This window comes from Diachasmimorpha longicaudata, chromosome 9 (assembly GCF_034640455.1).
Source record: "Diachasmimorpha longicaudata isolate KC_UGA_2023 chromosome 9, iyDiaLong2, whole genome shotgun sequence".
NCBI lineage: Eukaryota > Metazoa > Arthropoda > Insecta > Hymenoptera > Braconidae > Diachasmimorpha > Diachasmimorpha longicaudata.
The window spans coordinates 6,392,348-6,418,215 of record NC_087233.1 but is presented as its reverse complement, the minus strand read 5'-3'; the positions used below and the strand labels follow the sequence as shown (position 1 = coordinate 6,418,215).

The window sequence follows — 25,868 nt, the reverse complement described above, 5'->3', positions numbered from 1 at the left end:
TTCATTCAACGAATTGATGACAAGTGATTTTGGTTTCATCGAACTTCAATTCACCGAGAAATCCAATTTGACTGAAGTATCAAATCTCAAAAGGTGAAGAGAAACATTTCGAAAATAGCAAAGTCAAATCTGAAGTTCGTTCTCCAGATACTCCTGGTAACATCTAGTCAGAACTTTCCGATGCTCTTTGCAAGCTAATCAGAAAGCTCCACCAGTACCATATTCTCAACTGATTCCGGATGAGCAGCCATTCACCCACTATCATATCACGTTATTGACATGATAAGTTTCCCCATTATCTCAGCAAACATGACACGAAATTCAAATTCATCCATTGTGCATATCCATTCACGAATTGCACAGAATCCACCGAAGGAAAAAAAAAAAAAAAAAAAAAAAGACTAATCCAACTTTCACGTAAGTTTATTACAACACGTTTGCATTCAGAGCCCTACTCACTACCACTGGGATCTTGTTTGTGACTCCATCTATGTCATACGTACACAACGTCAAACGTGCGGCAACCCCATAGTATACACCCTCACGGCAATACCAAAACCACCCTCTGCATCTGTGGGTATGCATTCACATTCACTGTAGTTTTCCCTGAGGTAAAAGCACTCCATACATTCGTGGCTCCCCATTGCTAGCACCGTTGTCTGTATACCACATTGAACTCACCAACTTTGGTTCGCCGCTGGGGGAAAATTCATTGGTCTGTAAATGATTTCATTACGTTATGTGGCAAAATGCGTTTGGGGATGATACATATTTTAGATGTAAAGTGTTTGAAGAGAGTTCTCTTTGTGTGATAAAATTTTACGTCAAAATTTTCACCGCAAAAAACCAACATTGACATCAAGATGTCAAAATTTCTTTCTCCTTGACTGACAGGATCGTTGTCAAGAAAAATCATTACCCGCTAATGTTCAAAATGGTTTTCCTCAATATCGCAGGAAACAGCAATATCCGCCCTGTCAATTACCCCTCGCCAAAACTTTCACTTTCTATTTCCGTCATCCCCATCGCTCTCCATAGAACTACAATTACCCTGTGTCATAGTCACCAGTACAAAAGTCCTTTCTCCCTGAATGACGCACAAATAATTACTGAAATAAAATTGACGTGGAAACTAGAACGTTTTCACGTACCGTGAAATAACAAGAGAATTAAATTATCAGTATCCATAACGTTAAAACTTGGTAGGATCGATGACTAGCGTCGATTGCAAAGTTTATCGAGTTGTCCCTTAACGTAAAGTTGGTGCCGAGCTTCGGGGCTGAGTTTCAACCCCTAGTTGTTGATTGCACCCTGATAAGCACACCGTGATAATCGCTGTATCACACATCCCCACAGACGACAATTTAATAAACCGACAAAATTATATTACCTTACGAGAAACGGAACACCCGTTTAATTACACTCTTTATCAAAATCGGAGTTTTGATTAAACCGTTTATAACTTGTCAAATGATTTTCACCAAGTGATAAAAGCACAGAAAGAAATTTTACATGAAAAATTATTATTGTCATCTCATTCCCCGTTTTTACCCAAAATTTTCTTTCCACATGTAATCAAGGAATACGGATTTAATTACCACTGGAAATCCAGATTGAGAATAATCTGTAGTGTTTACTTATGCGTACGTCATCGTTAGAATGTCTCACCGAGGAGGGAGTGGATGAATTTACAAGCTCTGTACACCGAGTGATGTCAATATTGAACGACTCATCAGGTTGATTGAAGTCTGCACATACAACTCGACGAATTATCGTGTATAAGACATCAAAACAGTGCAAATTAGCTGATTAAATAAAGAATAACTGGAGCTTTATCCCCAACGACAGCTGACTATCGCAGCGAATACATCCGAAGAAAACTTCTAATTGGATATAATTAAGTGCTTATACCGCATGGTATCTTTCACATCTGATGTGAAGTCATACTCCAGAACTCGATATGATCAAAGAAGGTATCCAGATGCAGAAGGATACGTCATTTTACCCTCGTCCTGTCCTCAAATGTAACCACCAGAATCATGCGTTACATTAGCTAGAATAATTACACGGAAGCTTTCACGTACAACCAAGAAGATTTTGGAAATATACACTCTGACTCCTGGAGTCTAAACACAGACACTTGAATGAGGGTAATATCACAGGGAATGAAGCGGTACATAATAAATGCTGGAAGGACGGTGGAGTCCTGGGCGCTTTTCCCAGGTATTACCGGTATTCACGCTCCCCTAGACACACTCCGTCCGGAGCAAAGTGAAGCCGCTTGTCCTGGATATATGCAGGAAACTCGAGGACTGTGCTTCTGCATGCTTACGTATACAACGACACAATAGTGGGAGGAGCTTTCTTCATTCAATTTACTTATATTAGAGAACTTTGAGGATGCACTTGCTGGATAGGCTGTCATGAAGAGACACGGTGGGCCAAATTGGGGGCAGAAAATATGGGAAAAATTCCTGAGGTCTGTCATGCTCCTGGAAATACTGCCCATTGACCACAAACACTGACAAAAGACTCGGTACTGACTTTCTGGTGCTGCAGTCGCTATCACAGGAGCACCAAATTTTTTATGACAGAAAGAGAATGGATTTTCGGGTTGTGAATTGAACTTCAGCAGGGGATGATGAGGTGTCAGGTGTAGAAATCATTTTTTTCAAGGGCTGAAGAATTTCTGATGCCTTAAGCGTAGAATTGAACAGCAATTTTACCCATGTTCTATAGGGATGGGATAAAATTTCGATTGTGATGTGACTTGACGAAAGTCGTGAAAGTCATTCACGAAAGAATTGAATTTTCATCGGTTATTCGAACTTGCGATATTCTATCGTAAAGCTTTCGAGTACTTGAGATCGTAAATGTGATATGTCTTGGTATATACCGATAGCCATGATATAAGATTAAAAATCGGTCTGGTGAGTGTCTGAGATGTCTTGAATTTTCAGCCACTCACGTATCATGCAACGATGCAATGGATAATGCTATTCATTCTTTTATTACAATCGGACTGAAAGCACCCGAGGAAATTATCGGAGATCGTTTCGTGTCTCCGTCGTTAACACTTCAGCTATGCCCTCGCCCTCAGCCACCCCCGCCATCTTCAGATAACTATCTAACATTTGGAGACGCTGCTCGCCGATGATTTCTCCGAATTGCCCCATCGACGGAGACTTTACGAGCAACAACGGTGAGATGGGAATGGGGTAGAAGAACGTTGAAGGTGGAAAAGCATTTTACGTTTAACAGTGAAAATTTTGATCAACTTCTTGCTCCTCGAGAATATCGACCATCCTCTTTGTGCTACACCGACTTTTACGGTGGTAATTAAATGCTGATCACGATAAAGTTTTAATATGGGAAATAAGGCTGGGTGAGAAAAGAATTTCATCAAACGACGGCTTCGACGGAAATTTACTGTCTGTTCTTTGAGGTTTAACTTTATTTTCTGGAGTTTGATGGACCAGGAGAGGTTAGAATCCATGAAGGGAGGTTCATTGAAAATTCGATTGAAGATCGAGAAACCAGGAGTATCGATCCTGACAAGGGGGATTCTGGACAGGAGCCAAATGTTGGGACAAGATGCCAACTGTGGCAAGAATTGATGGAATGTTGGGCGGAAGCTGCAGCCACTGCATCGGAAAAAGTAATTCTCATGATTCGCGAATGATTTTATCTTGTGTTCTTTAAATGTATGTGATCGATCCTAGATTGTGAGCGACTTTTCAGATCGATTGCTGCATTCGATTCTTTCGATCGTAACAAGAATTTTAAACTCCATTTTTTTATATCGAACGTCACATGTTAAAATCGTATACTCGGAGGGAAGAAATGAGACTTGACAGCTGACATAATTCCTTGACATAATTCGTGAGGACGAGAAATTCATAATATCATCTCATCGATATCCAATACCCGTTGGATTCCTTTCGTGTATCGATACCTCGAGGAGTCCTGGAGCGATTCCAGGGGACACTTCTCTCACGATCCTTTCATTATGCATCACGACGTGATGTACTTCTCGATTCATATTCTTGTATAAATGAGAGGAATCGTTCGAGCAGGAAAATACGCAAAATGAGGTGAAGCGGTGAAGCGTGAATTAAAGAAGTGAATATTAGAGATAGAGGCTTTCAAGCTCGATATTATTGAGATCGAAATTAGCAATTCGATGGGTTTAGCACATGTCCCGGAATGAATATTTTAAATGACTCATATCGCGACTATCGAAACGGAGAGCGGACTTGAGAGGACTTCCCATCCTCCAACATTCTGAGCCCTCATGCGACGTCATAAAAAATCTACCGATCATTTCATCTCTCCGATAGAGAGCAACAATTCTGAGGGACCGTCGATAGGTCATTTGGACGATTCAATCAACGAGCATCGGGTGAACGCATCATTCGTTATCATAAAAAATTTTGATGGCAATCGATTTAGGACTTTAGTTTAGGACATCGTTAAAAAGTGACCAAAACATTTCTCCCGAGTGATATCCACAAGTTTGAAATGTTCAAATTTTCATTAAATAAGAAACCCTTAACGAATATATCTCTCCAAACGGATCTCCATTCTGTCAATGGCTTAATCGTTAGAAAGGATATAACTGAAACCTGGAATAGTTATAGTTTCCCACTGAAATACATTGGAGCACTGAAAGTTCCTTATCACAGTTACCAGGAACGCACGTAAATTCTCCATGAAACGATACGCAGTGATGGAGTATCGTTACAATTGTTGAAGTTGTTATATCCGTTGAAAACTTGGGTCGGATATCCAACTTCTGTTCCACCCCTATTCATTTCCGTACCCTACACAGAGATCTATTTATTACACTTAAATAAATCCGATGTAGTTAATTTTCCAACAGCCGATATTACACTTGTCATCGTCTTTGTTAATAAACAAGAGTCTCCAGCTTTGCCAAACTATACCAGCACTTGTGGTTCCAACTTGTCCATCCAACTTCCCTCAAAGACTTCAAAAATGATAACTTTTTGCTTCACCAATATTTAAATTATTACCCACATTAACACGATAGTTGATGCAGGTAATGCCTGAGGGGAAAAACGATAGGAGAAGTTCGTCCGTAAATTGCAATACTACCGGAAATTGGAAAGCACTCAGTAACTACTGCCAGGGGTTCTTGAAGAATATACCCCAAATGACCTAAAGAAATCTGAAGAGGCTCGAATGGGAGAAACTGGAAGGAGATATATTTTCGAATTTCACTGGTACCTAACATCACTATTTCTCACTCCACTTCTGGAACATCCGTTGCAATTTTGCCTGAGGAGGGGGGAGGGTAAACTTAACGTCCGCTTTGGAGAAACTACCGGAGAATAGTCCAAGGGATGATAAAGAATTCAACATGACGAAAGGAATAAGTTTCACTGGTGGACCAATGAGAGACTTTGGCGAGACTTTGAAAATGGGGATGTGGTTGCTGTCGTTAGTAATGTTCAATTGCGAACGATAATGGAGTGTAGCAGTCAAAAGGAAAATAAAAAGGTACCGAGGAATGAAAATAGAATTGAAGAGGTTCTAGTGAAAAATAAAAAAAATAAAAAAATAAGGTCGGACGGGGGGAGGAAGGGAGGGAGGGTGGAAAAATCTCTTGGCATGCTGGGTGAGCATCTGCGGGGAATAAAACCACGAGAAAACTGCCTGTCGTCCATCCTTGAAGCTGTGTGTCTCACTGGTAATGGAATACGGCAGAAGAGAGAGATACGAAGTAGATTTTTATGGTGAAACGAAAACCAAATGGTTGAGCCTGAAATGTAGGAGAGAGGGAGTGGAGTATTTCAAAGTAAATGCTCCTTTCCGGTTGTATACGGAAATCATAGAGATAAATTGATGATCGTGAAAGTTGTTCTGTATGAGCTCTGACTTCTGATATCTACTTGAGAGTTGCATCAATATTTGAGGGAATTTTGCATTGCTAAGGGGTGGAAAAAACATTTTCAGGTACAAATGGGATGTTCAGGGGGCAAATAAGGGATGAAGGTTAGTTACAGTCATAAAAAATTGATAGATCGATTAACAAATCGATAGCTTGACCAATCCACTCGTTTCTAAATTCCCCGTATTTTTTTAATTATCTCGAAATAATTCTAGTCTCGCATTGCGAGTAATATCGAATGAGAAAGCCTCGTTACTATCGAATATCAATCGTTATCGCGTCTCTTCGAGAATGATGGACGATATTTTTGAATAGATAATGCCGAGTCATCGACATGGCAAGAGTCGTTCTGGCTTTTGTGGTTCGCGTTGTGGAGTGGAGGGTTGAGTGAGCTGAAGAAACCCCTTGGCGTCACCGTAGGGATGAGTGTCGAGGCTTCGCGCCGACTCAGCACTATTTCTCTCTTACACCCTTACACAGTTCACCCCTTGAACAAGTCACGGCTGTACCTTTATCCCTTTTTTTACCGGTGCAAGCCCTGATTTCACGAGCTAAGAGGGTGATAAAAGGGAGAAAAAAAAACAATGAGGAACGGGTTTCCCTCACAATTTGTAATGAAAACATTGTGAAGGTCTTCATTATATTGTGATTGGGTGCAACCAAGGGAGCGAATGTTATCACGAATGTTGAATCAAAGGGTAATAAAAAAATATATAATTCTGTCAATGAAATATTTTTCTAACAAGAACTTAAAGCGAGTTCTTGAAGAATTTAACAAATTACTGCACCAACAGGATAAAATTTTCTAACGAAACCTAGAAAACCACATTAATGAATCATCTGTCTCATCATCTAATTAAATAATAAATTATTCGAATAATTGACTCACTTCCTGTCGTTATATCTACCCTTATTATCCACCCTTCCACATTCACCCCCATAAATCAACCATAACCACCAACATTTTCTCCACAAATTTCATTTCCCTGAGTTGGAAAGAATTCAATTAATTATTCAATCTTTACCAACAAATTCACCAAACTTTCTTCACGAGTATCGTATCGGATGATTAAGATGCTGATACCCATGGTACTATAACTTGGCATAGATAACGCGTCGTGCCTTGTTTTCACAAGTTTCTACCTCGAGTGGAGATAGATAGTTTCCCGTGGATGTTCACCAAGGGCCGCTGTGTCCGGTGCAACGATCTATGTACACCACTTGGGTGAAAGTGCACGACAAAGCTATTTTCGGAGGCCATGAGACAGACAAAGACAGAGTGGCCCTTTCAATAGATGGGCCAAAGAAATGATGAAGAAGAAGTGAAAAAAAATGATGTAATGTGAGAGACGCATCACAGTCTGCTAGGGGGTAGTTCCGTCAATTTACCGTGAAAAATCTAGTATGTCGATCCAGCAATTTTTATGGAGTACCTCATTGAAGCCCTCTTCAGGGCCAAAGCCTTCACGTGGACCACTGACAAAGACGAGTTGGAAAGCTTGACAGCGTTGGAGAATGACAACAGAGTGAAAAATAAAGTATAAAAGATGGTGGATGGGTGGGTAGGGAAGGGGTGGCTTGACGACACGGGGTACTTTGCCGTGGGGAAATTGCTGACGGTAACGAAACATGTTTCGTGAATGGTAATCTCCTGTTTTACATAAAAATACGTATGCTATACAGCCCTGGTGAGGAGGGGGATGGTCTCAACAAGAGATTCCTGCCACGGGTGACGCGCTTGCAGACAACAAGGTTTACGTCACGGTGTCAAGGATGAAAATGTGTAATTCAGTTGAATGTTAACTTTGAGCTAATTTAAACCGGTACCCAGTACTGTTAAAAAAAATTTGTCAATGAGATGGTGGGTGAACTGGTTCTGTTGGATTTTTAGGTGTTCTACTGGGGTTGGAAAATTTCTGTCTGTCAAAGAGCTGTCAAAACGTTGCGGAAAAATCGTCGACCGAGTTTTGGTGGAAAAATTAGACTTGGGGGTTAATTTTCGGGGATAAAATTAATCTTCATCCCTCGGTTCACCCCCTGGAGGTCGGATTTTTACCTAAAATTTTTTTTGTAGATAAACTAATAAAATTGAGTCGCAATATTGAAGAAAAGCTCCTCGGTCTCGCAGATTTTTTTTGACTTTACAACCTCTCTCAATTATTCTTTTAAATTCTTTTTCTCCATTACATTCTGCCTCTTTGAATGGGAATTGTGATGGGGTACTTTGGAATGAGAGGTACTACGTTTGTTTTTATACGTGTAACAGAGACCGGTGATTACAGTGAAATATCAACTGAAAATCCTGAAAAATTGTGCTTAACGCTGAGAGCCAACTGGGGAGATGTTTCTGCAGAATTTTTTTTTCCGTTATCTTTTCGGTATGAGCACTATATGTCGTACTTTTTTTTTTACCATGAAAAAGTGGAGAGATCGTTCTTTTTTCCTCTCACTTATTAATTACAGGACATTCACGAATTATGGGAAAATGTCTGGCGCAGCCGGCGAACGTGACGCTCATGTGCACCTCGATGGGACGGGAGGGCGGAAAGGGGGGGAATAAATTTTAGTGTCGTTGAGGTATAGGGCCATCAGTGGCAATGATAGAAGAAGGGGAATAATTGAGTATTGGTGATAGAAGAATGAATTTTTGACAGAGACATTTTAAACTACTTTATTCTTAAAGTTTGATCGACTTCCGGTGACATTTTTTTCTCTTCATATTCCAACTCTGCAGTTCAACTTTTACGGAAAAACTTTGATATAAAAGTATTAAGTTCTATCCGGGTTTGAGTTACACTTCATTAAGTTGAAAATACGTTTGAGGAGGGATTGTCGAAAGTGCATGGAACTCGACCTTTTTATCTTTATCTCTCTTTGTTCGTAATAAGGGGGTGGGGATGAGTGGTGGGTAGAATTGAAATTTCTGGCTGTGAAATTAAATCTCCACTGCCCATCTGCGTTGTTTACAGTTGGGTTGGGCAGAGGGGGAGGAGGAGGAGGGCTAGAGTTTTTGGTGATGATAAAGAACGGTATTATTACCTGTGGATAAAATCTCAAATTTACATGGTTGAACTCTTCTCAGAGTTCTGCTTATTCGCTGAGTTATTTCCGATCTTTTTTCTCTTTTCGTTAGTAGAAAAAAAAACCGAGAAAAAATGTGAGGATAAGCGGGATTTGGAAATAAAGCTCCAGGAAACGCGGCCAGCTTATAACGCCTCGATGAAATCGAATATTTCGGACGAACCCCTGGAATTGAGCCCTTGATGCTGCAAAGCTTTGTTGGATTTTGGTGTAAACCAGCCGGAAAAGTCCTCTACGGTAGTCAATGTTTTTCGGTGGCACGTGGGGTATTCGCCGGTATTTGTTTCATTTTTCCCTTACGATTTTATGCGAATAAATTATTGTGACCAACAAAAATTTGTATCTCACGATGAGCCCGAAAATTTCTGTCTCTGTACCTTTCCAACATTAATTTATTGAACAAACTTCGCAATAATTTAATTCTGTCATCCGTATTTTTCAGTTTGTTCTCAAAATTACGACGTGAAATAATAAATTTCTCACAAGGATGAGTGTAATAATAATCATGTCACAGACAAAATTAATTTAACGCTCTCTCCGTGTGATGATGTATTCAGAAATTGTTCCAAACAACTCAACCCAAATATTTCTCCTCACGATAGAAGTCAACAAATTCCGAGTCTAATGAAATTACATGTTTTGTCCTCATCTTTTCCCCCGAATCTCCTCATCCGTCTGATCTATTAAACTAATAAATCAAAATATTCAACTTGTTACGTAATATTTTCCAATTAAACCAAACCAAAACTTGTTTGAATAATTAATGGATCCACTTGTAAATCTCGGTTAGTTACGAACACAGCACCGAAGCCCATAAATAACGACATGCACTGGCGCCAGCACATGTAGTATTTCAGTTTCACCGCAGAATTTGAAAAGGCCAGTTCAACGTGACCTCATATAAAATAACTAAATACTCAAATTTACTTTGGTCGAGAAAGTGATCGCTTTAACCAATCGATTACGTCAATTTCCGACTTACAAAAATATTTTTTTCATTTACTAAAACTCAAAACTCAAAATAAAAATAAAAATAGACAACCCACACGAAAAATTCTAGAAATTATGGGAAATCAGTGGAATAAATCGATGGAAATCGATAAAAATAATTGATTGACTCAGAAAATTGTCTAACATCAAATAAAAAATTCCACCTCAATTTTATAAATTTTTTTTCTGGTGTAAAAACGAAAATTGAAATATCTTTCTGTCTTATTCAATTTGCTTTTCCGACTTGTCAACACGGTATATCCATTGATTACATCCTAGAGGAGACTCCACAAAAGCTTTGAACATAAATCGAGAGTGTAGAATAAAGAAGAGAGACCGATCATGCCTTGGAGTCTAATACTAGTGGCAGTTGTCTAGTCATGACAAAGCCCTTTGTATCCATCTCTCATCCGAAACATCTGTAATCTCTCAGTGTATTTCCCATCCGATACTGAACAGAAATAGAACAAATCCCTTGTCTTGGAAAGTGCAAACGAACCTCCAGACTTACTTCATGCCAACAGAATCAGACGTGACGATCTGTCTCACTGGGGATATACAGTGCTAAATTATTTTGAAGAGAATGGAACCAAAATTGGAGACAACAGTTGTACAATAGTAATATTTTTAAGGTTTACTCTCGGATAGTCATGCTGGAGTGGCAGAATTTAATCGGGAAATATGCCTGGGGGTGGTGGGGGAGGGCTCAGTGGAGGGTGGAAATTTCCCCCGTGGGGTCGATGGCCTCGTTGAGACCACCATCCTCTCGACGATACGTATCAAAATTTCAGTCCTCAATTCTACTAGGAGGAATGCCATTGAGTCAATTCGAGTGTCTAACGCATTTCAAGTATAAAAAGATAATTGGTTTACGATAACAAGTGTCATTACTCGCGGAAAAAAAAATCTGTCTTTGGAATATTATTCAGAAAGTGTTGGAAAAATGTGCTAAAGTTTTTCCCGAAGAGTTTACGGCACCACCAACTGATTTTTCTTCAGAAAATCATTTATAAGAAATATTTTAACGAAATCAATATCACTTCGCGATTTCGTCAGGATCCATTGTGTGCTCATTATCAGAGAATTATAGCTCGACTTGATGATTACACTGGCATACGCACGAATAATAATCACCAAATAAACCACCCAACCCCTTCCAGTAATGAATTATCCAAAATCTCATGAAATTGGGGTGTGAGTGAGGGCTAACAATGAACGAGACAGGGGCTATGAGTAATTAATTTGAATACTCGTTATGTTAAATCATACCTAAACTCAGCAAAATGATGTACATTACTGGAAGTTGCTGGGTCACCAAACGGGAAAGGGTAAATTGATATTTGGAAAAGCTTCATTTGCATTATCTAGGGTGAAATGCCTGGAGCGGTGATCACTTTATTTGCATAAAGTGACACATCTCTCGGTCGCAATATTATCCTCACCAGAGCGTGACTACAATTATGGATGTTCTACATATCTAAATTGAGGGAATAGCTTTCATCAAGTTTACCTTTATCCATGACTGAGAGGTAAATCCGGAAATTGGGGAGATTTTGATTGATCGTGAGGTACTCACCTGAAACAGAGAGAGAGAGAATATTTTTCATTAATGTCGTGTTGTTATTTACATCATTAAGTAATTAGTTAAACGAGTGGAAAATCGCTCTACTATTAATGGACTACGTGTTATTCTCCCCATTATCGACTATCGCATTACACAATTTTATTAAATTAAACAGAATTTACTCATTAACTGATTACGATATTTTCTATGTCAATCGGATTTGAAAGGAATTAAATTGTCTTGAGCACAAGTTTTTCCCCATCACACGAGACAATTGACAATATTTTTGATCCTAGACAGTCTTCCAAACCCCTGACATTTATAACTTGTAATTAGATTTGAGATAGAATTGTCAAGAACAATGTGCGAACTTCGCCCGAAGATCTCCACGAAAAATTGATACAAAAACGTTGATGTTTTTCTTAAAAATAAACACTCCCTAACAACAGGATGAAAAAACTAGGGAACTTTTAAAGAAAAAAAGCTCGACAATGGGCGTGCCATTGTCGCATCGCTGAGGCGTGCAAATGTACATAGTCGTGGGACCGTGAGGGTGGGGTAAAAAGAAGGAGGTAGATAGGAGAAGGGTAGGAAAAAAAGCATGGATAATAGTGGTATAAAGTACAGTTGAGGATACGTGTCTTGTCTTGCCCACCAGACTCACGCTTCACGTGCGTTGGAAAAGCCAAGTGAGCATTCTGTCACAGGAGCAAATGTGTGAAAATAATAACGAATAAAGGAAAATGAAATTCAAGTTGAGAGGAAAGTGAAATAACATTACTGATATCGTACACTTTCTATTTTCAAATTAATTTTCATTTTTCCTTAACAGATAAATTTCCGGTAAAAATTGAAATTTGACGATTGGAGGGATCGAAATCTCTCGGTTGTGAAAAAAATCTCATGATTTTAATGTACAATTTCAGGGGATTGTTGCAAAAATTTTGTTTCTCCCCCAAATTTTGCTGCAGATATTTTTTTAGAAATTTCTAAAATTAACAAATTATTATTTCCATCGACTTTTCAATTTTATTTCAACGAATATCACTGAAATGAGAGGGTAATGTTCCGAGGGATCCTTCAAGAATGAAATGTCCTCGTAATAAATTAACAAAAGTACTCGAGAAAAAGAGAAATGGCTCTCAGAACTGTGGAGAGCCTGGCCTCCTCGTTATTCTTGTTTTAATTCGAAATCTTGAATTAAGAAATAAATCGTTTAAGTCCATCGTAAGTCTCAAGTAAAGTTTGAAAACTCCACAGTTGAACAAACCGTTTATTATTTTGCTGGATGAGTACGAGGGTAAATCCGTCTTTCATCTTTTCTCCTTCATTTTTTTAAATCTCTATCCCCCTTCCCTCACACCCCCTCCCTTACATCTCCTTCCATACTTTTCTTCTCACGTCTCAAGAGCTCTCGTCTATGTTTAAAGCTCTTTCTCTTTCGTCTCTTAAAGAGGCAAAAGCTCACGGGGCTATTCGTGAATGGACCGACTGAGGATGATGTCTTCTCTGGTGGTGCATTTCTCGACCTCTCGTTTATTATCCAACATTGACAGTGAGCACAGTACACCATGAGAGGATAAAATTGAGAGAATACTTTGAATCGTCTGAGTCTTTGACAAGTACAAAAGATCGACTACCAAATGAAATTGTTATTACTCTTTTGTTATTTACTTTGCTACCGCACAATATCATACGAAGACAGAAGAGTTCGATAAAAATTCAAAAATTCATTCTGGAAAACCCAAAAACTCTGAAATTTTGCAAAATAAGATGAATGCCTCTTGCAAAGTGCGGTATATAATCACATTATGTCAAAGTTTTCCCAAGCATTTCCCATCACGTGCAATAATTGATGGCCCGAAGAAAGTCGATAGTACAGAGTGGATTAAACGCTTCCCTAATTACTGAGAAGTTTAATATTCAAAGGAAAGCGCTAATTACCCCGACTTTTTCTACCACGGAATTTATACCGTTATGAAAAGCACCAAACCGTTAAACGATGAATGAGTTAAAAATAATATTGGGGGATGAAGAGAAAAGCCAAAATGACAAGAAAAAAATGAGAATGTGAAGTTGAAAGTTGAAGCTCTCGGGGATCGATTGAATCCGTTGACGTCGAGTGGAAAATATAGGTGTTTCAATTTTTTTTTCCCCCTTTTTTTTCTCTCTCACATTTCTGCAGACCACAGCTCCAATAACAGAACATTGAGAGAACTTGGAGAAGATTTTTTCGATTACCAAGTTCAAATCCAATAAAACTCCCAGGGAATAGCTGCATTCTTGGATAGAAAAGAAAAGGCCAGTGAGAGAGGTGATTTTATCGTGAAATGGAGGGTTCGACGCCATTCTACGATCATCAATGGATGAAAACAAATTTTGATCTAAATTGGGAGGGGTGGTGGAACGTATACTGTAATTGCTTCACGATTAATCATCACACCGCCAGCGTCGCGTATAATTGATCGTCTGTAATTCATTCCACCGGACTGACTGGCATAGTCTACCATGACGCAGCGATCAATCTTTGAATTCATTCGGAAAAACAACAATACAAGAATCAAGGAACAAATACCATTCGGTAAAAAATCAATAGCACTTTTAACTCACGGTCGTTGTGTTTTTTTAATGTTAACCCAACCAATGAATATGGATTTACCATTTTATGTGGGTCCACGATGTAAAAGAAATTATGGAACGAAATTTCAGACACTTTTCCATCTCAACTGCATAAAAAAATAAAGACCTTGAATCAAATACAATAGAATTCCTGAGATCCCCTTCAATCATCGAACTGCTGGAAAAGTTTCCTCATTGCCGGGCGTCTCCCAAATTAATTATTCAATAATGAGAAAATTCACAAAGAGGTTAAACCCAACTTTTTGGATAGAATGGTGGAAACTGTAATTTTCTTGTTTCGGAGTTTGAGGGGTAGTGAGAATACGAATGCATCTCCTCCACTCGGTGCAGTTGTATCCGGTGTTAGTGTTTGTAGTCTGGAACGACGTAGAAGTCCGGTATAATTCCTCGACGCCTGTTCGTTGGCGCCCGGCATCTACACTTAGTGGCCAAAGCGGTAATGCAACTCTAGGGTACATACAAACCCCCGGGCAAAAATATACTCAACGTACATTGTACATATATCTCAATGTTTTAGGTTGAGTAAAAAGTTTTCCACTGTACATCGAATGTTTAAACTAATTCAATGGTACATTCTCATTACCACAATTTGCATCTTCTTCATTAAACGGAGAGGAAAATATCAGAATTATTTTTTCTGGAAAACTCCAGGTGAAAGAACCTGCGCTCAATATTTCCAGAAATTACGAAAAATTGTCTTAATTATTTTTGAAACTTTCTTGTAAAAAAAAACGAAAATAAACCGTCAGCTTGACGCACTGAAGGTGAGAAATTAGTGGAGCTGGAATGATCCACTGGAAACGTCAGGAACTTCATAACTTTCCAGCACATCCGAATCGTGTTATTTCATAAGTACAACTTCCATCCGGCTAATCAATCCCAAAACATTTCCCACACCAAATCCGTGTACCCACTCCCCCTAATGAACTATCCTTCATTACCACCCAAGGATTTACAATTACCTCCAAGATGAACTGTATGACATAACATCGAGATTCATCAGTCAGCTTGACATTCTAATTAGTAGCTTCTCAATTACAATTAGCCTGAGCAGATTGGACCCGATATGAGCGCAACATCATCGAGAGTGCTATGACCCATGGATGCATCACTTCCCAAACCACTGTCACTGGAAAGTCCAATTACAGTCAGTTGAGGGAGTGTCTTCCAGAGGGGTCACATGATCAAATTGACTTTTCTAATTACCGTCACTATAATTTTCTGATTTTGATAAAAATTCATTTCCAACACATAATTTTTATTTTCTCAAAATAAAATTCCTCTAACCCAGAATCAAGTTTAATAATAATAAATTGATTTTTATCGAATGTTGTCCCGTAATGTGTAGAATAAATGATAAAAATTGAAAACTGCGGATTAAAATTTCCAGCGGCTTTTTATTTGTTTTCTCTCCAAACCTCTGGTTTTATATTAAAAAAAAAATCCGATTCCTCGTCATTGATCCCTCCAAACCTTTCATCCCCCCCCCCCATCCACCACTTTAATAATAATAACAGCACCGTGGATTTCAATCAACGAAAAAAATACGGTTCATAGTTTTCCACCTCCACCTCCACATTTTTTAATAAAATAAAATTCAATTACTCAACGAATCGATCAATCGTCGTTATCCATCATCATTCACCCAGGCATCTGGTACTATTCAACCCCATCAAGAATTCCGGAAATATTCCCCACGACCATATGATATCAGATCATTTTCCCTGATTGTAACTCAACCCCTGTAATCACAATTCAAATGTCCCGTAAACTCAACAATCATCTTCCTCCCAATCGGTTGCATTTTGATCGTCAGATAGGAACCTCCCCATTTATTCACCACCACAGCTAGACATATTTTTTCCCATCGACTGCATCGATTGGTTAGGTAAATAGCCCGTGAAACTAACTTCCATAGTTCGCCATGAATTTTAACGTTTATCGAATTTCCTCTTGAGTACCTGCAGTTACTCTTCACGACGAACAATCCACCGTTACTTGACGGAAAATGTGCATCTGGTAGACAACGGATTACAGTGACATCAATTTGTCAATATTCGATAAATTTTCACCCCATTCACGACCAACTTATTAATTAAAAAGAAAAAGTATTCCATCAAATCACGAGTGAATAAAATTGAATTAATTCAATTGTCAAGTCCCAAAGGAAAATAACGCACTCACACTGGGGCAGTGATTGCTGACATTACATGACATTTGAATTTGGATAACAGAAATCTCGTAACAATCACGGGAAATTGCCTGATATAATCGATTCATGTGGACATTCTGACATTCTCGATGGCCTTGAATAGTACAAGATATCCCGATCACTGATTACCGATAACGATTGATCGCCCTACGGAGATAAATAATTGGTTTAAATTACGTAAACATCACGTAACGAAACCTTAAAATTTATTTAAACTTATTAAAATACCATTAAGAGTATCAGATTGCTTTCCAGAGCCATGAAAATAAATTTTGGATAAATGGAATGGAAATGGCCTTTAGAGGGCGAACTAAAGGAGGAAATAGCAATAAACCACTTTTTAGTTGAAATTTTGCTGGAAAAATTATACTTGAGGGGTTAATTTTTGTGATAAAACTACCCCTCGTCCCTCGTCTCACCCCTGGAGGTAAAATGTTAACCTAAAATTTCCTTCATCGTAGAATATTTATAGAAAATTGTTTTCCATAAGCCCCAAGTAATTGAAGACTTAGCGGAATTAACTGAACAATAATAATGGGAAAACGGTTGAAACAACAGACTGATTGTGAGAGTAAACAATGTAATAAAGCACCTGAAGATGAAAACAGACGTTATTATCTCGAGTTGAGTCCGATAGATGTGGAAAAAAAAAAAAGTTCGCCAGGAAAGAGAAAAGCCCCAAAGACAATGGGCTCGTGCTCAATTGCGTTAGTGACGGTACAAATCCCAAGAATCGAGCCAAGAGAATGCCTATGTGGTGAAGTTCCTATATTCCGTGAGCTCCAACCTCTTCCTCGTTTTCAATCTGAATTCTTTACGTACTTCTTTTCATTTTCTTTTTTATCTGCTGAGCAAACTTGGAGAGAAACTAACCCCCCTACTCCATTTACAATCTACCAACCGTATTTATTCGGTTGAACAACACGTGACCGCTATGCCGGAGGGCTGCACGTTTACCGCATTATCTACTTGAGTATTTTTCCATCTTTCGGAGATTACTACTGAGAAAAAAAAAATTATTTCCACGAAATATCCATTTGCTTCAGGGAAATATTTATTTCTTCAATCCTTTACTTCTGAAGTCGAGGGATTTCCCGATTATTCGGATTTTTATTGATTTTTTTTTCTTCGTGTGTTCAATAAAGATCAACAATCCCCTAAAATAATTCCTATATAATCAAAAATAACCCAATTTACTCCCCCAAATTGGCGTCAGGGATTTAATTACTCTCAACTGCCAAAAAATCTGGGACAGAACGCGATTCACAAGCTCAAATCGTATCTCAGTGTAACGGAGCCCGTAGAATTGTCAAATTCGCGGTATTCCTAGTGGTAACCGATGTTCGTGGTCACATTGAAATGTTCTCCCCTCTCTTTTCAACTCCCTCACCAAATGCCGTTGTGTTACCAACGGCGAATTATTAGCAGCAGAGGACATTAGTTTGACCCATGAATACGTGGCTTAATTAATCGGCAGCTGTACCCCTTCCGGTATTGTTGAATGTTACTACGGATTACCAATTAGCTACAGCTTTCCAAATTCGAGGTTACACACAACCATGACTGTTATTAGAAAGAGGAGGGCCAAGTGATGATGTGACTCACGAACATGGTAAATTACTTGATCAACGCATCAGAACAATTCTGCAAATATGTTCGTGGGGTGTGTTAAAATCAACGGAAATCGATGGAATCTGCATCGACGAACGCATTACGATGTGCGTTAATCTCAGTCGACGAGGAAATATTTCCACAAAAATCACAAACATATTCACGAATTACGTGAATAATTACCTAATTTATTACCAAATAATTCTCACTATCATTGACGATACGTTAATTCTCTACTTGAAAAATAAAAAAAAAAAATTTCACGGACAGTCGACGAGCAATTACTTTTGATCCCACAATGTAGTCACCCAGTTACCCTCAGTAGGTCATCGCACCTCTCACCAGGTATAGAATACAAAATAGTTCCCTCTCTCGTGTACCATATCCGGTGTTTCTCTACGTAACGAGTGTACAAGAGACCCGGGCTATGGTTACTTAATTTGCCCCGCAATATTGCAACTTTGCTGTTGGAAAGTACATGCTTCCCACCTTATCTACTTTTCATCCAGTAGCCTTTCTATTTTCATAAGTTTAAAAAACTAATTTCTTTTTATTCACACACTTTTCTCATTTACCCCCTGTCCCCAGAGCCATTTATCTCAAATGATTTATGTCCACGTACTTCACACCTTCATTCAAGAAATTAGGAAGAATATAAATGACGACATAACTACAGAGTTTGTGAATAGGATGTTAACGGACTGTCACTGGTGACAATGATCAATGGAGGATTTTGATAAGTAAAGTAAGGAATAAACTGTACACAGAGGGAATTTTTGGATATTACATTCTCGTATAATAAATGTAAAATAAAATTGGAGTATTTGAGTATCAAAAAAAATTCTAAAAATGTTCGTTGACACGTAAAATAAATTTTGGAAAAGAATTTGACCTCGAGAGGGTGAAACATGAGACGTAATGACAATTAACCACTTTTTAAATCAAATTTTGTTGGAAAAATTAGACTCGAGAGGGTAATTTTTGGGATAAAACTACCCTTTGTCCCTCGTTTCACCCCCTGGAGGCCTAGCCTTTACCTAAATTTTTTCCTCGCACCGTACGAAAGGGTAATTTGTACCAAAAATCTCTCTTCGCATAAAAATTGCATTTTCGGATCGTTATGTGGGCCTTGAATGACGCGGAGGGCGGGGGGATGAATTGGTGAGGGTGGATTTTCCATTGGGGTGCTTAAGACGCTGCTGGTACACCGGATATGACGGATATTCCAGACGTAGCAACCCCAGGATGAATCCAAGTGAAAATGAAAAATGCACCCGTCGAAAGAGGATCCCGTTTATAAGGAATTTCTTTTACTCTTAGTACACACACACTCACTCAAATTCATTCGTTTTACTGTGACGTACTGTTGAATGTAGTGGGATGGAGGAGGGAGGTGAAAATCTGGAGTGGGAATCAGGACGATAGGGATGTAGAGTGGCAAAGCGAGGCGAATGAAATGGGTGGAATTTTTATCGGAAACGGTGAAGATCGAGTGATCGAGAGGGAATGATCGATTTTGGTAGACGGGTGATAAATTGTAATGAAAATTGGATGTCGAGAAAGAAGGCAATGGCTTGATTTAGAGAATCAGAGATTTACATTGGAAAATGAGATGAACGATCAAGACTTTTTAAGGGATGAATTTGTCAAAATTTTCGTAGATATTTTTCAGAGATAAAAAACAGTCGTTTTCATAGAATAAAAAATTCAAATACTTATTTTACTGATACTCAATATAGGAATGAAGATACGCTGAATCTTTGAAAATGTTTGTTTGTTTAAATAACAGAAAATAAAATAAAAATCCCAATTTACTCCTCAATCCCCTTTAATAATTTCTCAAGAAACTCCAAAGCCCCTGGGATGATCATCAAAGTGTGAAATTACCTCATAAGAGTCCAACACTGCCATGCTATTCATTGCACCATTAAAACTCAATGATCGCTTCTTACAAATCACAACACTCCAGTGATCCCACAAAGTCCCCTAATCACACCGATACGATCCAGACATAATTATCGCAATGAAAATTCCCTAAATTAAATTTATCATTTTATATTCCAATCGCCATCTGCACAATAAATTTTTCCATAATTCACTGGGTAGTTTACATTCGCCATTTCTCTCACTACCTATTAAACCCCAGGTGAATTGACCCTTTGAGCCCTGCACTATCGATTCTCCCAGTGAAGTCATTGATCAGAGGTAAAAGAGCCTGTCTACCCGTCACTCGTATTCCCACTGTGCAACTCTAATACTTTATTTTTACTTGAAAACTGGATGGATTCATTCTTCATACCCTTTGTCGATCTTCAAAGGTGCCTGTGAAAGGGCGTCCCGATGAAATATGAAAAGACGTGAAAACATTTTGATGATCGATGAATTTTTTCAACTGATCCGCGCGTATGTACCGACTTTTATTTTTTTTTCCTCTTTTCATTCCGCATGGTGGATTTTTTTTTCTTCCGGTGATGAAAAGCACATCGGTACAAGTCAAAAGTCATTATTCAAAGACATTTAAAACATTGTCCCGCCCATTCCCTTTGGAAATAATTTTTTTTTTTCAATTTTACCGCTCGTTTTCATCGAATATTTCCCTCCGTCCCTTGAAAATTATTCTCAGATGTCTCACACAATCAATTCCAAGATAAATGCAATTGGTTGGTGGTTGTGTGCCGAGTGTCTACACTCAGGGTATGTCCACCTGCGTTTGACATAGAATCAAACAGAGATATCGATTTGTAATTTGGCACGGATCGTCAGTACAGGAGTGGGGATTATTCGCGAGGAAACCGAGGGAATATCCAAGAGCGAAACCAACCGAAAGTGATTGGTTCTCCAGAGGTTGCCTCAGGAACATTCAGGGATAGTGGGGGGTAAAAGGGAAGGGAAAGGTAATGTAGACTTTAAGCCGACGTCTCTCGCGCATATCGTATAAAACAGCGATTTAGCTTGTGCGCCGATGCATGTCAAACCAGCGATGGGACAAATTCTTCCTCATCTCACTTGAGGGCAAGTGCAGGCTGTTTTGTTAGGTAAAACGAATCAGTGAGCATGAGAAAATTGTCACGTGTGACGCCCCGAGGAGAAATTTTTTTATTCTTGATTACGAGGGTAAAGAGAGTGGAAATTCATTTGACGATAAATTTGATCCCTAATTAATTGAAAAAACGAATCGAGGTCTTCATTATGTCATAATGTTGCTGAGTCATTCCCCAATATTCGCGAGATCACGAGATAATATGAGATTTGGAATTAATTACGAGGTAAATAAATAGTTTGATGTGGTAGGTAAATAAATAAAATCGAGAGTAATTAGCGCTAGACATTTCCCAAGTCTCCGGGTAATTTTCGAATAATTCTCCTCTCAGCTCGTGAACGAATTAGTTTCGGTCTGTCAGTGAAGCACTGTACCTACTGTCTGACACTCCACGGACATTACTACTTGTTTCATCCTCCATTTGTCCCAGCACTGACTGATCCGAACAATCGCATTGGTTCTTGGGAATTCTCCTCGGTGTAATAAAAAAGTTAATAAAATGGGGTACGATATTGGAAATTTTAACCTTGAAAAGTTACTGAATGAGGTCTGGCGATTCAAGTGGAGTTGGAAAACTCCTTCAATATATATGAAAGAGGAGTGAACTGTGATTGTCCTGTTTCTGCGGTTAAAACTGATTAAAAAAGATAATTTTCATCCCCTCAACTGTTCATTTTTGCTTCTAAAAAATTCGCAAAACTCAAGAAAATTTTCTACCCAGATTCTGAAGAAGAACAAATTTTCTGATAATTTTTATTTATTTTTCCTCTCTATTTTCATCCCAGGGGTAACATCCCTCCATAAATTACCCTAAACCATCCCAATTAATTTTTACACCTCCCCTTCCTCAATTTCCCAACCCCTTGACACGTGAACCAACCAAAGATCCTTTCATAACTCCCCAAAATAAGTCAAGGTCACTCGTGTCGCTCTTCACCCTCGATGGAGAATCGTCTCCATTGAATTCCCCCCCTCCCCACCACCATCCTGAACAAAGAGATCAGCCAATTTCCTCGGAGCCGTCCCTCAAACAAACCCGGAAACCCCCCCCAGCATTTCCCTCGGACCTCACTCAACCCCGATCCACTGAAAAGTCAGACAGATTGGACCGACCGCATAACTCCTCAGGGTATACAGTTAAGCTTCTGTCGAGTCTGACCTCAGTGCAATTCTGTTTTCCTACTTAAACGTCGTCAAGTCTATTTAGTGCGACAAAAAACATCAGCCTTCCAGTTACAGTAGGATTAACGTCAAAAGCAGTAAACAAGGGAGGATATATATATATTTTTTTTTCGAGTTGCTTCTGTTTTATTCAGGAAAACAGAAAGGTTTTTTCGTTGACGCTCACCAACTCTTCACTCGGTCTTTTTTTTTTCCCCCATTCGGAACGAGGTATTTTGACTGTGGCACGAGACAACAACGAAAACTTTTTCGGAGACATGTGAAAAGTGGATATATTTTATAGGGGATGAAGTCAAGGTGATAGGCTTTTTTTCACAATTTTTTAAAGAGAAGTAAGACAGTTGACTCGTTGATAAATGGAGCTTTTACGTAGAGGAAAAATATAATAAAAATTATAATAAAATATGAGCAAAACTCTTTGTCTCGATGTTTTTTCCAAAAGGTAAAACACAAAATTGAGAAGAAAATTATGAATCGATGAAAAAAATTTTGGAGAATAATTTTTGGGCTGATGGGAGAAGAGCTTTTGTCACACTTTTAATTTATGTCAAATTAGTTATTATTTAAATTAAAAAATCTAATTAAATGAGGAATGGTAAAATTACTATTCTCTCATCCATAAAAAAACAATCCGAGCGCAGAAATAGTGAAGATGTACATTACTCCCTAGGAATGAACCTCGACAATAATTTCGCCCTTTCGCTGTGGGTTACGGACTGAGCAGTGAGATGAAGATAGAAGATCTAGCCTTTCTCCTCACCCCGTTGACTCCACCATCCTGAGATAGGGATTCACGGCTGGCTTCCTCGCAAATGAGGTACCCACTTGGAGTTTCTTTGCTTGCACCAGAGGAGGTTACGAAGAAAGAGCGACAAATCTACTGAGAGAGGATTTTCAACCTCCCAGTGGTTCATGACGATGGAATGGGCGACTGTGACCGAGGAAAAAAAAAGAAGATAAAATGTGGGGGTGTGAAGGGCATCCGCAGAAGCAAAGGGATCTTGTGGGACGAGCCAACCTTCCCAAGTATTCTAGTTATTGGACTGGAGACACAGGAATATAATTCTTCCATTTTAAATCTATCACACCCTCTGGTCCGCAAATTTAATTTTCCGATGATATCATTTGCCACCAAAAAGCTCGTCAGAATAATTTATCAAGATTTTTTTAAAGATTTATAAAATATATTTCAAGGGCAGATATTTTTCTACGCGAGATAGCAGAAATATATTTTTTAATAATAAATATGTAGAGTATTGAATAATTATTTTGAAATATATATTTTTTAATGAATTTATCACATCAGTTCTTGTCTCATTTATTCGACAATATGGAAACACAAAAAATCACCGCTCCCTCATCCCTCAGCTCCCATCCTATGAATAATCAACCCCATATACACCATGTACAACAGTACCTATCTGAATCCAACCGAGATAGTTCATAATTCAAAACTTTTTCACTTCCAATTTATACGAAATATCCAGTAATATGTATGTGTACATGAATATAATGTACAAAACCCTTTTGTTTTCCACTCATGAGTCAAAAGTTGGTCGAGCAACTGTATTCAGATAAGGGGTAAACACGAACTACGAGTTTGAGGTGTTTCCACTGAGTGGAAAATTTGTGGCCTCGAGACCTCTCCCTCTGTTCCTCTATTTTTCCCACCCCCTATCCCCAGGGAATGGTAGAGGTGGCTCCCTACAAAAGAAACTGAAAGATATTCACTCCTAAAATATAAGTGAAACATTTTACCCAGCGATATATATTGCGTACCACATGTACCACAGAAATATGAAAATTTTTCGATTGAGAGTACAGACGTCTGTCTGTAAAGCGCCGTAACTACTGTCTGACGTGTCGTTGAGATTTCTACTTGGTTTTCACACGATTCGTTCCTCTACTGAATGCTACACTGAGTAGCAGTTAATTTTTTCAAGAAATCTCAAGCGAGTAATAATGAAAGTTGATGAAGAAATACGATATTGGAAAATCTACCCTTCAAACTAAGTGAAAGCTATTGAGAAGAAATTCTTCAAGAGTTTGGAAACTCCTTCAGGGAATATGAGGAGCCAGGGAAATTGGAATGCACTGAGTTCAATTGGTTAAGATCGAGTGGAGTAGATTCATCTCAAGAACAAAGAATAATGGCCTCCGATGAATATAATGCCCAAGGCATTAAATTAAGTAATTTTAAGTAATAATTTTCAATTTCAGAGTTCTTGACAGTCTTCTCCTGTCACAATGACACCAAATAAATTTATCCATTCGTTTGATCCCTTCAAAAAGTACAGACACATGAGTAATTATTTATAACAATTGCCTTATCGTCTCATTAAAGTTTCTCCGCAAAAAAATGATCTCTTTGATCGGATATTGATCCACAATTGCCCGATAAACTACCAAAAAATCACTAAAATTCCACCTGTGATAATTCATTATCGAAAGGTGCCACGAAATTGTATGCTTCCATTTGTTTATAATTTTTTTACCGTTAAAAACTGAAAGGATAAAACGGACAATGAACCAGTAACTCAACTAGGCACGAACCAAGCGCCCAGTGATTTTTTTTTTGTTACAAAATTCCGTACCCAATTATGTGGTAAACGGACGACACAGAAGAGATGTCGGTTGGATAAAAATCAGGATTGCAATCAAATATCACCCGAGGGACTTTTTTCACGTAGTTTTGCATACCGTTAACTTTGTTATCGATTATCTGTCCCGGGTGTGTTTTACATTCTCCAGGAGAATGTGCGTGTCGAGAGAAGAGAGAGGACACGTTGAGTTGTTACTGGTCGAGTTATGCAATCGTTACCGATACCTCGGTAACAAGTGAATTTATCGAAAATATTTGGCAGATCAATGCGATTGATTTTTATAAACCAAAGCGAATTTTTTAAAATAAAAATTTTGTTTTACGGTGATAAAGTTACTGAATTATTCTGAAAAAAATTCCATCCCCTTCAAAAGTGTATTTTGGTTTTAAATCACGCGTTTGAAAAAATCGTGGAAAAAAAAACAAAAATCGAGAGGAAAAAGGGTAAAAAAAATGTTGATGTTGGCGGAGTATCGGTGGCACGTCCCCGGGCGTATCAATCACGAGTGAATGCGATGAATCGCCTCCCTCAGTCTAGCAAAGCCGGGTACACGACCTCAATAACGTATGCACCAGAGTTAATACGAGAACATGTACTTTCGTATTTACTTTAAATACAACATAACTGATATATCATCGATTCTCTTCAAAATAAATATTACTCAAACGCAAAATCAAATCGTATTATCGCGGATAAAATTTTTTTGAAAATATACGTTCCCTCGTCCTCAAAAAAGGCGTTGACTTATTATCGCTCCGTTTGACATCAACTCGTAGTCGAAATTCACTCCGGACTCTTTACTGTGTACCATAAAATCCCCAACAAAATTCATTTACCCACAGCATCCACCTATCACCGCACACTACTATCCATTAAAATACTATTAATACCCTCATAAACCTCGTCCCTATCACCCAGAATTAAAAACTCCCATATCTCAGGAACTGTCAAACTAAAAGTATGAAATCACGGAAAATTGAATTTTCCATTGAGAACAAAATGAAGACAAAAAAAATATTATACCCGCAAAT

The 25,868-nt window shown here is 38.5% G+C and overlaps 1 protein-coding gene across 16 annotated transcripts in view; it reads right to left on the bottom strand.

Moving 5' to 3' along the window:
• Window positions 1-25,868, bottom strand: part of Ome (omega) — a 173,916-nt gene that overhangs the window by 86,476 nt on the left and 61,572 nt on the right. For 4 of the 16 annotated variants that reach the window (XM_064127302.1, XM_064127303.1, XM_064127310.1 and 1 more), the window contains one exon: window positions 11,496-11,561. The exons of the other annotated variants lie outside the window; for them this stretch is intronic. In XM_064127302.1, the coding sequence (XP_063983372.1) occupies window positions 11,496-11,561 (66 nt within the window). The remainder of the gene's footprint in view (window positions 1-11,495; window positions 11,562-25,868) is intronic. 16 annotated transcript variants of the gene reach the window in all.